Genomic DNA, 13224 nt, shown 5'->3' with positions numbered 1-13224 from the left:
GTCTGCTAGTCTCTTGCATCCTGCTGGTGAAACATGCAAGATGGCATATGCGGGCTCTACAGATGGAACCTGACACCCCAATGGGCACAACATCAGGGAAATTTGCTACATTGTGTCAAGAAAAAAAGATCTTAAGTGGTGGCTGCTGGACCGTGATTGCGTCAGTGGTAGCACCTCTACTTAGCCCACCCAGAACTGACGGTGTTCAAGGATGTATCACTGCTTGGTTGGGGAGGCTATCTGGGAAAGGTAGATATCAGAGGCCTCTGGTCTTCAGTAGAGACTGAACTCCACTTCAGCTTGTTGAAGTTCAGGATGATTCACATGGGATTGAAGGCTTTCCTGCCTTCCATCAAAGGGCGGTTGATGCAGGTGCTTACAGACATCACCGCCATGTGATGCAATAAGCAGGGTGAATTGGGGTCTTGGCCCTGTTTCAGGCGGAGCAGCACCTTTGGAAGTGGCTGCACCGCCAAGGAATTTATTGGTGGTGACCCTCCTAGCTGCATCTTTAAATGCTAGAGCGGACAAACTCAACCACAGGTCTCTTGCAGATCACAAATGTCAGTTGCACTCAGAAGTGGCACGAGGCAACTTCCAGCAAAGGGAAGAGCCTTGACTCGAACTTTTCTCCAGTACTGAGAATATGCAATGTCGGCATGTCTGTACTGAAGTTTGTAAAGTAGCTCTTCCTTGGAGATGACTTTAGTCTAGACTGGCGTGCAGACCTCCTGTATACCTTCCCTCTCCTGCCGTGAGTTCTGAAGAAGATCTGGAACAACTGGTTCCAAGTCGTCCAATAGCACCAGATTGGGGTGGGAGATTGTGGTTCGTGGAACTCCTGGGCATGGTATCAGTCTTTCTTTCAAACTTCTGCTTTAAGGGGCCTTCTGTCACAGCAGCAGGACAACAGTGCAGCATATTGCATCTGGGCATGCACAACTTTACATCACCATGCTTGGAAATTGAGCAGCGACAGTTGACCTCCTTCAACCTGTCATGACTTCATCTTGGCGGCGAGACATTCCTTCACAAAATCAGTGTACGACAGCCATTGGTACAAATTTGTGGATTGGGTCGGCCCCAGACAGATTCACCCTTTACAAGCAAAGTTGTCTGATATTTTACTATATTTTGTCTCTAGCCCAGCAAGGACTTTGTTTGGCACTGTTAAGGGAATTTATATTGGCTCTTTTAGCCTTCTTGTGATTGCCGGAACAGCTTTTGTTATTCAAACCACTGGTGGTGATCAGGTTTTTGAAAGGTTTGCAACATTTGATTCTACCAAACCTTATTGTGATGCCCCTAAAGGTCTTGAATGTAGTCCTTGCTTTCTTGATGTGCACCCCTGTTCTCCCTTGAGACCTTTGACATTGAAAACACTCTTTTTCATCAACATAGCATTTGCTGGATGTGTGAACATCACCATACCATTGGCTGGATGTGTGAGCAAGCTTTAGGCTCTGTTTAAATCCACCTTACACTACCTTCTTTCCTGGCAAGCTGGTTCTACTTACCTTGGCTTTATTTCTGCCCAAAGTAGTCACTCGTTTTAGAACGGTCAGGCTGTCACTCGTCTAGTGTTCTTTGCTTCGCCTCACACCCTAAGGTGGAACAGAAACTCTATAGCTTCGCCCCTATGTAGGAAGGTTGCTAGCTATATAATGTTCTACAATGAAGTACTCTGTGCCAAGAGTCTAGTTGGTCCGCACTTGGTTTAGAAAGCCTAAGTAGATAATACTAATGCTCTGTTGTGGTTGTGTGGGTGAGCAGTTAGTCTTATCAGAGAGTAGTGCTAAGCATTAGTTGTACTCACAGAGGCAAACTCAAAGAATAAATCGGAGACTAATTTAGAAAAAAAACAGCTTTTTATATATAATGTAAACTCAAGAACATAGTTTCAAGGTAATTACAGTTTTAGATATACATTTTCACAGGCAATTAGCACTTTAGAACCTGTGTGCTTTTAGGCACAATGCAATCCTATGGGAGGAAAAGTCAAAGGTACATAAAGGTAGGTACAGTCGGTTTCAGGGGTTCACCTTCTTGGATCAGGATAGTAATGGTCCGAGGTTGAAAGTACTACCTTCAGTTCTTTGGGAGCTGCCTGGGTTCTACCGGGAGCAGGGCAGTTGTGAGACTGGTAGCTGGCGCTAAAGAGGAGGGAGCCACCTGAAATGTAGCTACACAGGGGGTCTTGCAGGCAAGACTGAGGGCTCCCAAATGGGACTCAGGTCGCCAAGGGTCGTGGAGCGCGGGTGCAGAGCCAGATCATTGGGCCGGGGGCTCAGGAGCAGAGGGGTTTGGTCAGCAGGGCTGGGTGTGCAGAAAGGCACCTCGCGGTCAGGCACAGACCGCTGGGAGAGGACAAATCAAGTCAGTTGGGCCACACTCGAAGTGGGTCTCAGTGATGCTGATGACCCTCAACAGCTGCTTGGTCTCCCGGTTGGTGTTTGCTGCAGGGCGTCTGGTACCCTAGACTTGGTGCTGCACAGCTCCGGTTGGTCCTGGTGTCTTCACACTCTGTGGGGTGACGTATCTTACCTTCCAGAGCATGTGTACCTTCTGGTCATCTGCTGTTGCGGTCGGGCCGGGAAGCTGCAAGACGGTGGATCGGACTCTGCATGTCGGTGAATTCAGACAGCAGGAGAGCTCCTCTACTGCAAGGAAAACCTTCAGTGTTTGCTGACATTCTACCCAAGGCCATGGTATTTTTCCAGCTTGCAGGATGACTCACTCTGTCGCGATTGTCAAGAGAAGTCTGAGGATCGCAGGGTTTTGTGCCAAAGTTCTGCTGCAGTTCTCGCCAGGCAGTGACTCAATCTAGTGTTGATCCATCGAGTCTGAGTTCATGGGTTCAGGGTGTCCACCTAAATACTAAATTCAAGGGCGTTCACGGGGCGTGATAGGTAGTGGACAATGGGCTACCTATCTTAGGTGGGGTGTCTACACCCTCTATATGACCATTTCTGTGGGAGGTGGGCATAACCCTGACACGAGAAGGCTAATTCCTTCCAAAACAAGATGGAGGAATTTGAAAAGTGGAGTTCACATTAGCTGGCCTGCCCTAGGGGTGGTGCTGGCTGAATGTGGGCACACCCTCTAATATTACTAATTTTTCCCACCTGTATTGTCGCCACAAATTAGGGTATGGACAGAGGATTGGGCACCTCCACTATTTGGAGAGGCCTGGGATCTCATAACAAAGGTGGCAGGGCCTTTGAAGCTAACCCTCCCTGGAATGTCCATCCTGCGTGGAGGAGGTGTGAACACCTCCGCCTAGAGCAGGCTTTGTTCCTTACCTCCAAGAGCGAAGGCTCTCCCCTCAGGATACCAGAAACGTGTCTATGGTGGATAGCTGGTTAAGACCAGTCCGTCAACACACTAGTAGTTGGTAGGGTTTTAGTGGGCACCTCTAAGTTGCCCTTTGCATGCATTTATTGATAAATAAATCCAGCACTGGCATCAGTGTGGGTTTATTAAGACAATGTATTTGGTACCAAACACCTTGGAGTATAGTGAAGGTATCATGTAGCAGGGGAACTCGTAATCAAGCGTGTAAAGCCCATGTACCCGTTATGGCTTCCCTACGCATTTGTAATATCTAAATGTGACCTTAGATATCACTGGGACACATCCACTCAGATAGATATACCCACATGTGGTTATAGTGCTCCCTGCCTTCGGTCTGTAAGGCCAGCCGTAGGGGTGACTTACCTGTACACGTGCTGTGCTTGGCTGGCATGACACGCAGGGATGTGTGCCATGTCAGCTCTTCGATTTTCTCTGATCCAAGTCACGTAGGCTGCAGTGGTGGTTTGTGTGAACTTGGGAGGGGGGGGGCGGGGAGCGCGCCCTTAGGTTGGCACAATTTGTGCTGCAGCCCTTAGGGACCCTCTTTAGGTCCAATGCCCTAGGTACCAGGGGTTCCAAATACTAGGGATTTACAAGGGGTCTAAAGGTCGTGCCAATTATGGAATAAGCATACAGTTTAGGGAAGACACTGGTGCTGGGGACCTGACTAGCTGGTCTCCAGCACACTGTCAGTCAAAGGTGCATCAGATACCAGGCAAAAAGTGGGTAACCATGTCAAAAGAGGCACTTTCCTAAACCCTATAAAGCCATTGAGCTTCTATATAGATCATATGAAAGGACTGTCAAGCGGATGTCCAGCTCTTTTTAGGGTTTCTGGACCAAAGCAGGACAAAGCAATGCAGAAGTGGGCCATCTCCCCAATGGATTGTTCTCTGCACAAAAATCTACTATACACTGGTGAAAAAGCAGAAGGTCTGTGTGGTCATTCCACAAGGGTCAGAGCTGCTAGCATTTCTCTAGCGTGTGGATTGCCTGTCCTAGAAGTCTGTCAGGCACCTTCATGGGCTTCAGTGCGCACCTTCGGGAAGCACTACTACCTCGACAGTCTGGTCTTTTGAGAGTGGCATTTAGCCTGCTAAGTCCTGCAGAACGTTTTGGTGTGAGGCTGTTCCGACACACCACCTTGGGAGGTACTGCTCTAATGTCTATTCACAAGTTTGAGGAATCTGCGTTTAGAAGTATTCATCAGAAGAACAAGTTACTTACCTTTGGAAACAATCTTTCAGATGGATACTGTATTTACCCACAGATTCCTCTTCAACCTTCCCACCTCCCTTTTCTTTTCCATCTAAAATGGTCTCAATCTAGAGAGCCACACTCTTAATATACCAATTTGCAGAAGGACTTACTGTTTGGGGCGTGGGCAGCCTTGAAAGTAACTGAGGTCAAAGTGCATGAGTGCCGCTAGTCATTTTTGTTGTGGAACGACTCCAACGAGCCGTGAGCAGAATGCTCTGAACCTTTGTGACTCCAGTCTGGTACCGGGGGATAATGCAAAAAGTGATGAATCTGCAGTTAGAGTGTTAACCAGAAAGATCATTACTGGAGGTAAGTAACTTGTTTTTAGAGATGATTCGGAATTGTCAATGGTAATTAATTTGTCTTTTCACTGCGTAACTCCTGAGTAGCGGATGCCGTGGGTTGCACCCCAATACATTGTAAAGTTACATTTTCTCTTTTTACACTATTAGAATTCTAATAAACAAGGACCTTGCTGGGGGAGGCTCCTGGTGCAGAATGCTTCTTTTATTGGTGCTGTATTAATCAAAAGCGGGGAGAGGAGCTTTGAACTGGGCTAATGAAGGTTAATAAGAGAAAGGGAAGCGTTGGTGGTTGTGGTGCATATGGTTTAGCATACACGCTCTAGGCTCTTTCTCAATGTACTAAAATGGGTTCGGTTTTATCTCCAGTTTTAGAGCTATGCGACCGTATTTTAGTATTTAAATGAATGTCTGTTGAGCAGAGTTATCGCTGTCCGCTTGGTGTGAGCAAGAGTTCACACAACAAAGCCATGGTGAGGTACAGGAGATGTGACCAGAATAGAGTCACACCTTTGTAACATTTGTTTCTAAATACCTCAGGTGAAGGTCGTCCGTGACCGACTTTTCTGCAGCATTGGCCATGATTGTTCACTATGTAGTTGAGGAAGAATGCAGCTGTGTTTTACAGTACTTACATGAAGATTGTTCAAAATCTGCTGATGTGATGTGGTTTTGATCTCTAAAGTGTTTAGAGGGTGTGCATTTGTTTCTTATATCTTTTGGTAATTTGAATATTTTTCCCTAGTCGTACCAAGATTTGGTTCAGCGATTGGAACCGGTCATCATGGAGCTGGAACGACAAGGCAATGTCCTGGTTGTCTGCCATCAAGCAGTCATGCGCTGTCTGCTGGCCTACTTCCTAGATCAGAGTGCAGGTACAAGATTCTACCAAGTTGATCTTTGATTGTGTTTTTCATGATTCATTAAGTCTCTTATACTTACTGTATGCTTTGCAAATAACTGGCGCCAGGTTTGCAAAGATTCACGAAAAAGGTGTAATTTGTATGAGTAAAGGACTTACTGATGTGAGATGCAAATTTCGTAAACTCTTCCATCACCTCGTAATTCCAAGCTTCCATATTAGATACCTAGGGACGTCCACTCATTCATATCTTTCATCTCAAAAATATGTAAAGTAGTAGTTGACCGAATGCAGAGACTTTTATGTAGGCATGTGCGGTACCTGTATGTGTAACTTGAACGTGTCTGCACAGATTGCTTTTGCTAAATGTTTGTCAGACTTGTGCCTCGAAGGAACCCTGTAGAAAAGACCCCTAATTGGGAATGTGTATTGGAGAGTTACATAAATAGTTCGCTGTGTCTGGTTAGATACTGCCTTTGAAGTAGCATTTAACTTGATGGAAATAATGGAATACCAGTTGTTTAGAATGACTTCTGCTCCAGATTTCTTAAATTAAAAAATGCGTTTGTCTACCTATCGGGTACTTCATATTGATTCTACTTGCTAATTATTGTTTAAATATTAACATTTTGCTCATGTTTTGTGCTATTCAAGTCGGTCTTGTTGTTGGGATTCACTATGGAATATTTTACTTTTGTTTCTCTTAATAGCACTGCTTTACTGTTATGCCTTATCTGCACTACAGTGCTTCGGTACCTGCTTTAATGAATAAATCTGTTAGCACTTTTGCTCATTGGAGCATTTTGTACATTTACTTCGCAAAAATTTGATACCATTTGTGCCCAGATGACGCTCTAATGCACATCAAGAATGGTCAATTACACCATGACAAATGCTGCCTCTCTAATTTACACCCATGAATGAGCTAAAATTGGCTTACTTCAGTAGAGGACAAACAGAAAACTGGATCCCTGCTTCTACAAGAACCTAGGTGCTACTATTTGGCTGGGTTTCTATTGTTGGAGCTCTTGCATATAAATCCATCTTGTTTAGAAGGCTATGTCCCTTTTACTCGGACTAGTCCTGTATTCCATAAATTATTAGATTAACCAACAACCTCTTCCTTCACTTTTGCTGCTTCTGCAGACAGTACAGGTGGAGCTCGTGTGATCTGTCACCCTTTCTCACATTGTTTGTTGCAATTGTGCCTTTTCTGGTCTCTCCACAGAAATGCTAAGCATGCCCCAGAGACTTCAAAGGTCTTCTTCCTGGCTTATATTTGGGCTGAAAAACACCTACTATATCTCCCCATTGTCATTGTCCCTGATGATCTATCAGAGAGTAGAATGCAAACGTCTTAATTTGTGCATAATGTTCCGCACGGTAAGGCACCGGAACAGCGATCAAAGTTGCTGATCCCTTTCTACCTAGCCAGACACCTGAGGACGGCCATTTTCAAGATCTAATTACTACTACTCCCAGCACTTTACAGCAGAATCGAGGGAAGATCACTATGCTCTCAAAGCTCCACATTATCGAATTTTGGGCCCTGTCTCCATCATCTGGAAATGGGAATTCTGTAGATGGTTGAAGTTTCCTTACTTCTATCAAGTGTGTGGTTTGAAATTACAACAATGCTAAATAAAATACAATAAATTAACTGTCTGTCCATTGCAGTGTTTGTGCCTCTGTCTAGTCCCAGTCCTCAAAAGGTTCTGTTAGGGTTGGTTTTCTCATTGTATGCAACACATGTTGTGAGTGTCTAACTGTCTTTGTTTGATTACTTTAGTCTTTGCTGCCCATTAACCTTTTGTTGAGCACAATTAAAAAGCCTGCGTTATAGGACGTTAAAGGTTTTATTATGTTTTTTGTTGCAGATGAGTTGCCTTACATGAAGTGTCCTCTCCACACCGTATTCAAACTGACTCCTGTTGCATACGGTATATATGTTTAATGACTGCCTTGCACATTTTCATCTCTGCCTCAAACAACTGTCTCAGGTTTAAGTTGAACTTTACCAGACATAGCAATCCTTGTATTTCAGTCACTTTTGCTAATGCTTGAGTATGTAACAGACTTCGACTTATGAAGACATTCTAGCCTCTGCAGTGTAAGTGTGCACCCTAGTCTAAGCTGTCATGTTCTTAGAGGGAAGTAGTGATCCCACAGCACACATAGGTGAGTCCAGAATACTTATTGTGTGTAGAGGAGTTGGAGTGGTGAGGATTACATGGATTGGTTGTGCTTAGTCCAACACTACTAATTATACTGGTAATGGAGAAGATCTGGGTTGGCTATGCCTGTTGCAAATGTTATTGAAGACAATGGTTGTCTTGCACAACGTTTTAAGCTAAACAAATAGAGGGCTACATTAATAATGTTGGTAGCATTCATTAGATGTTATTACTTTGATGCTTGTCCAAAGATATCATGCTTTTGTCTTGATCACCACATAGAAACCTATAAACTGCGACCATTCCTAAACTATAACAGAAATAATCTTGAGATTGTGCAGAAAGGTCAATGGTATTGATTGTGATTTAGTGGAAAAATTAATTCTTGCATTTTCGAGTAAAGAAATGGATTTACCAAAAGATTATTTTAATTGTTGTGCTTTATCGATTATTGCAGTTGCAGAAAATGCTTAGATATTTTAATAGTGTTCATTTTGTGCCTCTGTACAACAGTCGCATTTTCTTAGGTGAATACCTGTGCCCATTCCGTGTTCCCCCATTACCCCAGTCATCCACATTTTTATGTTATATTTTTATTAACTGTTCCTCACCATTGTTACTTCTAGTCCTTCAATTTTCTCTCCAAAGTGTTTGTGAGATCTGTGTCTAGTAAGTTTATTCAATGAACCTGTCCTCAATCTATGATGTGCTCTTCCTTAAATCTATTTTCATACTCCCTTTAACTCTTCCCGATTTTTACTATTCTTTCCAATTCCACCTACATTTCGCATACTTAATATTCATTTTTTAAGTTTTCATTTTGAAATTGTTCTTGGAGAATACAGGCTTTGCAAATTTTTGGAGTCCGTAATACTTTTTGTATGCTCGTAGCATAAAATTGCCACATTGGCTGTGTACTTGGATGACATCAATCATACGATGTCGTGTGCCATGCATGATACGATGCACAAAGCGCCAGTGTAAGTGTGGCACATTTGACGGTATTCACCATGTAATATTTTTCTTTTAAACACCAGCAAATGCACCAGTCGTCGGCCTGCAAACCAGCTGCAGTGTAATCTAAAGCCTAATGTACATCAGCAAAGGAATTTGAACATTTACATTGAAAATGTTTCAGCAGACTAGACAATTTATCAAGCTGTAGCAGTCAGAAGAAGTGTCCTAATTTTGGTTTATTTTTCCAATTGTTTAAGGATGTAAAGTGGAGATGATCAACCTGAATGTAGAAGCAGTGGACACTCACCGGGACAAACCGATCGTAAGTAGACCTCATTGTGATTGACTTGTCATGCCTGTTAAGTTTGCAGTTTTGTTTTAAAAACATAAATGATTTTAAGACCATGCTCGTACGGTAATGTTTACTGCACATGAGGGCGGAACATTTTGAAATACATTTTGGAAGTACAGTAGTTTTGAATAATGACATCAAAATTTGAGTCAATGACTGTTTGTTTAATAATTGGTCAATATTTTTTAATTTTATTTCAATGGCAAAACTGTTTCTGACAAATTGGTATAAATATTTGAAGAAAAAAGTAATGGTGATTTCACGGTAATTGGTATTATGTATTTTTTTACCATAGGGTTCTGGGAAAGGGCATATTTTATTGATTTGTGTGCTTGAAATTTTCCCTGTTATGGGAAGAGCTGTATCTTATTGAGGCTTATAGATGCAGATTCCTTACCATAGAATTATCCATAGATGTCAGACTGGATCCAAATTTTTTTGTGAGCAGTACCTCTGTACACTAGAAGGAGGCGTCGTTCGGCTTCTCGTGTTGTCATCAGTGTTGTCCGCGCCAGATGTGATGTGCAAGGTGCCTTATAATCTCCACTCCGGCATGCTGATGTCAGTTCTTTTCTTTCCTTGCCAGTCAGCACAAATCTGGAGATATCTGCCCCCAATCAATTTTTGACTGGCTTTGACTTTTTGTCAACGTTTTTCTTACACTTATCTCCAGGTATCATTACATAGAAGGGTAGACCCAAAGGTACTGGGACCTAGGTATTCAGTGTTACAGGGAAAAAGGGTCCCAGTAAGTACACTTTTAGAGAACACAGAAAATTCTTTACACTGTTCTACGTGAAAATAATTACACAATTTAATGAGAGATGTTATTTATTCACATCCTCATCCAAGCATATATATGCAAAGACGTGTTCAATGGATATAAATAAACATTGTGCTCCAGAGTCGTCACGGAGAGTGATCGACTCTGGAGGGTTGACGTCTGGTCCTGCGATTGAGTCACGGGCTGTTTTTTCCTGGATCGTTTGTACCACCTAGGAGCGATTCCTTGCCTTCACCTAAGTAATTGTGCATACCTGTGACCAGGTGTTAGCGCGCTCTCTGACAATAGGAGCCAACAGGCCCAACCTTCCGTTATTGACCCAGCCTCACACTTATGGTGGCTTTCTGTGCCCCTCTCCACCCCACTTCACGTTCTAGTCCTGAGGAAGACCCCATAGTAAGGTGGAACTCAACCTACGCCATTCGGGGGTTGAAACGTCGACTTTTATATCTTCACCTACCCATGAACAACAGATTATTGTTACTGTGCTTTAGTATATGGGATAGGTCTGCAAATGTTGTTTATGTGGCTTAAAAACGTACCTATGTGATGTCAACTATTCATTTTGTGACCACATTGAACCTTTGAATCTATTCACTTAACCCCAATCCTCACAAACCACTTACCTACCCCACCTCTTCCCCCGCTATTCTCTGGGCACATTGTTTATTTATATCCATTGAATACGTTTTCGTATATATATGCTTGGATGAGGATGTGAATAAATAACATCTCTCATTAAATTGTGTAATTATTTTCACGTAGAACAGTGTAAAGAATTTTCTGTGTTCTTTAAAAGTGTACTTACTGGGACCCTTTTTCCCTGTAACATTATCTCCAGGTATGGCAGGAATGTTGAGGAAGGCTGGATTCAAGGCCTTCGGTGCCTGTCACTGGCAAATGTCTGTTACGGACCTACACCTCGTCTGTCTCTAGTATCTTGAGCGCAACCATGATGCCAAGACCTGTGCCTATTGTTTCGCCATGCACCCCAAGGCCTTAAATTAGCGATCCCTCAAGTTCTTTACACTTGATGTGGGACAACGTGACTGGTTTGATCCCGGTCATGCGGATGGTCCCGAATTGGGCATTGAGCCATAGATCTTCGTCACAGTGTAAGTCGTCCCACTCTGGTAAGCCCACACAAAGAAGACGAGCAAGAAGTCTATAAGGGATTCAACTTGACCCTATCAGTCAAAATCATCCGAAGAGACGTGGGATCATTGTCACTCGAGGCCTGGCTCCGCTGTTGAGCCTGGGCCGTTTCAACACCTCCATGAGTTTCCAGGAGCCGTAGTAATACCCACCCATTCCGAAAATTCTATGAGGCCATGCAGCTTATATTTTGGTGACTTTTCCCCGCTGGCTTGCTTTTGGGCCCCATGGGTTCAGAAGCAGCCCCTACTAGTTACAACCAGCGGGTCCACCCTCGTTGCCATGCAAGCCCCTGGGATCCACATATGGATCCGGACTGATGCTATGCCTGGCTGAGGCCAACTGGCTTTTCAGGGGATGCCCCAGCGTCACTTATGAATATGCCCTTTGATGGCTTCAGTCTCTGCAGAGACCAGGCAAACTCAGCGCTGGAGCGCACCAAGGACAGCAGATCTACGGCCAGGTCCCTTGGCTTTTCCATGGCCCATGTCAACCCCAGTCCACCTTTCATTGCCACCGGATGCTTCTCTGCCCATCAAGTCACTGTCTCTCACAAGCTTCCTAACTCCTGTGTGGCCCCAGAGGCGGCACCCACACACCACGTGAGGTCAGGCAGCCAGAGTTTGGCCTAGTCCATCACCCAACCGGCATCTGCAGCCTCCAAGCCTTTTTAGTTTGCTGTCTGACCATCATGGGCACCCAGTAGGCAGTAGGATATGCCATCACCTGCACTACTGGAGGTTAATAACATCAGACCACTGAGTTCTCTCTAGACTGTCCATATGGGCTACTCCCTCCCATTCAAGGCTACCCCTCCAATCATACCACCCACTTCGACAGGCTGACAAATGACCATCTTTTGTTTACTCCACCAGAAAGTGGTGGCTCGCTTGGCCAAGGAACCCGTAGAGAGGCTGCAGGCATCAGAAGTAGGTTGTAGTTGTTATTCCTGCTACATTTTGGTGCCCAAAACGGACGGAGGCCTCTCCTAGACCTGCGTCCTCTAAATTTCTTCATGAAGAAGGAGAAATTCAAAATGCTCACCCTTGCACAAATTCTGTCTTCCCTGGACCCGGGTGACTGGATAGTGGCGCTGGACTTGCAGGACGCTAGTTTCCACATCCCAGTCCTTCCTACCCCCAGATATTACCTGTGGTTCTTGGTAGGCCACAAGCACTTTCAGTTTGCCCTGCTACCCTTTGGCCTTACCAACACCCCTTGGGTTTTCACCAAGGTGATGGCGGTGGTTGCAGCTCACCTTTGTCAATCAGGAGTGCCAGTCTTCCCTTATCACGACAAGTGTCTGTTGAAAATGGGCTCATCCCAGGCAGTTGTCTCCCAACTTCTGACTACGGGAACCTTCTGTGCTCTTTGTGGTTCACTATCAACTCAAATATTGTTTAATCCATCTACAGCGTTCTTTTTTTTATACAGTTTGCAAAACAAAACCAGATGGAATGTGGTTTGGGATGACCTGTTGTCACATGGGCATGTGGCCAGAGTTCTGTGCCAGTCGTTTTTAGCTGGGAATGTCACTAAGCGGTGGAATAGATTAAACCTAAATCTGGTCAGGATGAAGCGTTCGAACCCCAAAGTCACAAGGTTTAGATATGGTTGTATTCTATGGGTGGTCAACAACAATTGATGTTCAGGCACAGTTTTCCTAATGACCTCCCCTCCAAGCCTTATTATGTTAAAGTGCTCCATACATAGTTGTTTCAAAACTTTCTTAGGGATTTCCCCAATTAGTTTAGGGTTACTGTACCATTCTGACCTTTGTATGTCAGTTAAGACCCTCCTGACGTACTCAAGCCATTTAATGCGCTCTACGTTATCAAGGGCCATAACGTCGCTGATTATTCCCTGATTTAGGCCAAGTTCTTGTGTCGCCCAAACTCTACGCCACAGCAAAACTGGTTGGATTCTAATCAGGTCAGTTAGATGGTCCATACCTAATTCAGCGTGGCAATTATGAACAGATGTGCCCTTCGGAAGGGCCAAAAGGTATCTAAAAAAATTATTTT

General features: G+C 44.2%; 1 protein-coding gene across 8 annotated transcripts in view; it reads left to right on the top strand.

Moving 5' to 3' along the window:
• LOC144755520 (6-phosphofructo-2-kinase/fructose-2,6-bisphosphatase 2-like) overlaps positions 1-13224 on the top strand; it is a 342874-nt gene that overhangs the window by 200615 nt on the left and 129035 nt on the right. For 7 of the 8 annotated variants that reach the window (XM_078644531.1, XM_078644530.1, XM_078644528.1 and 4 more), the window contains exons 12-14: positions 5662-5791; positions 7656-7718; positions 9167-9231. In XM_078644531.1, the coding sequence (XP_078500657.1) occupies positions 5662-5791; positions 7656-7718; positions 9167-9231 (258 nt within the window). The remainder of the gene's footprint in view (positions 1-5661; positions 5792-7655; positions 7719-9166; positions 9232-13224) is intronic. The other variant, XM_078644526.1, reaches the window with a different exon arrangement.

This window comes from Lissotriton helveticus, chromosome 5_1, assembly GCF_964261635.1.
Source record: "Lissotriton helveticus chromosome 5_1, aLisHel1.1, whole genome shotgun sequence".
NCBI lineage: Eukaryota > Metazoa > Chordata > Amphibia > Caudata > Salamandridae > Lissotriton > Lissotriton helveticus.
This window is presented reverse-complemented; position numbering and strand designations above follow the sequence as displayed.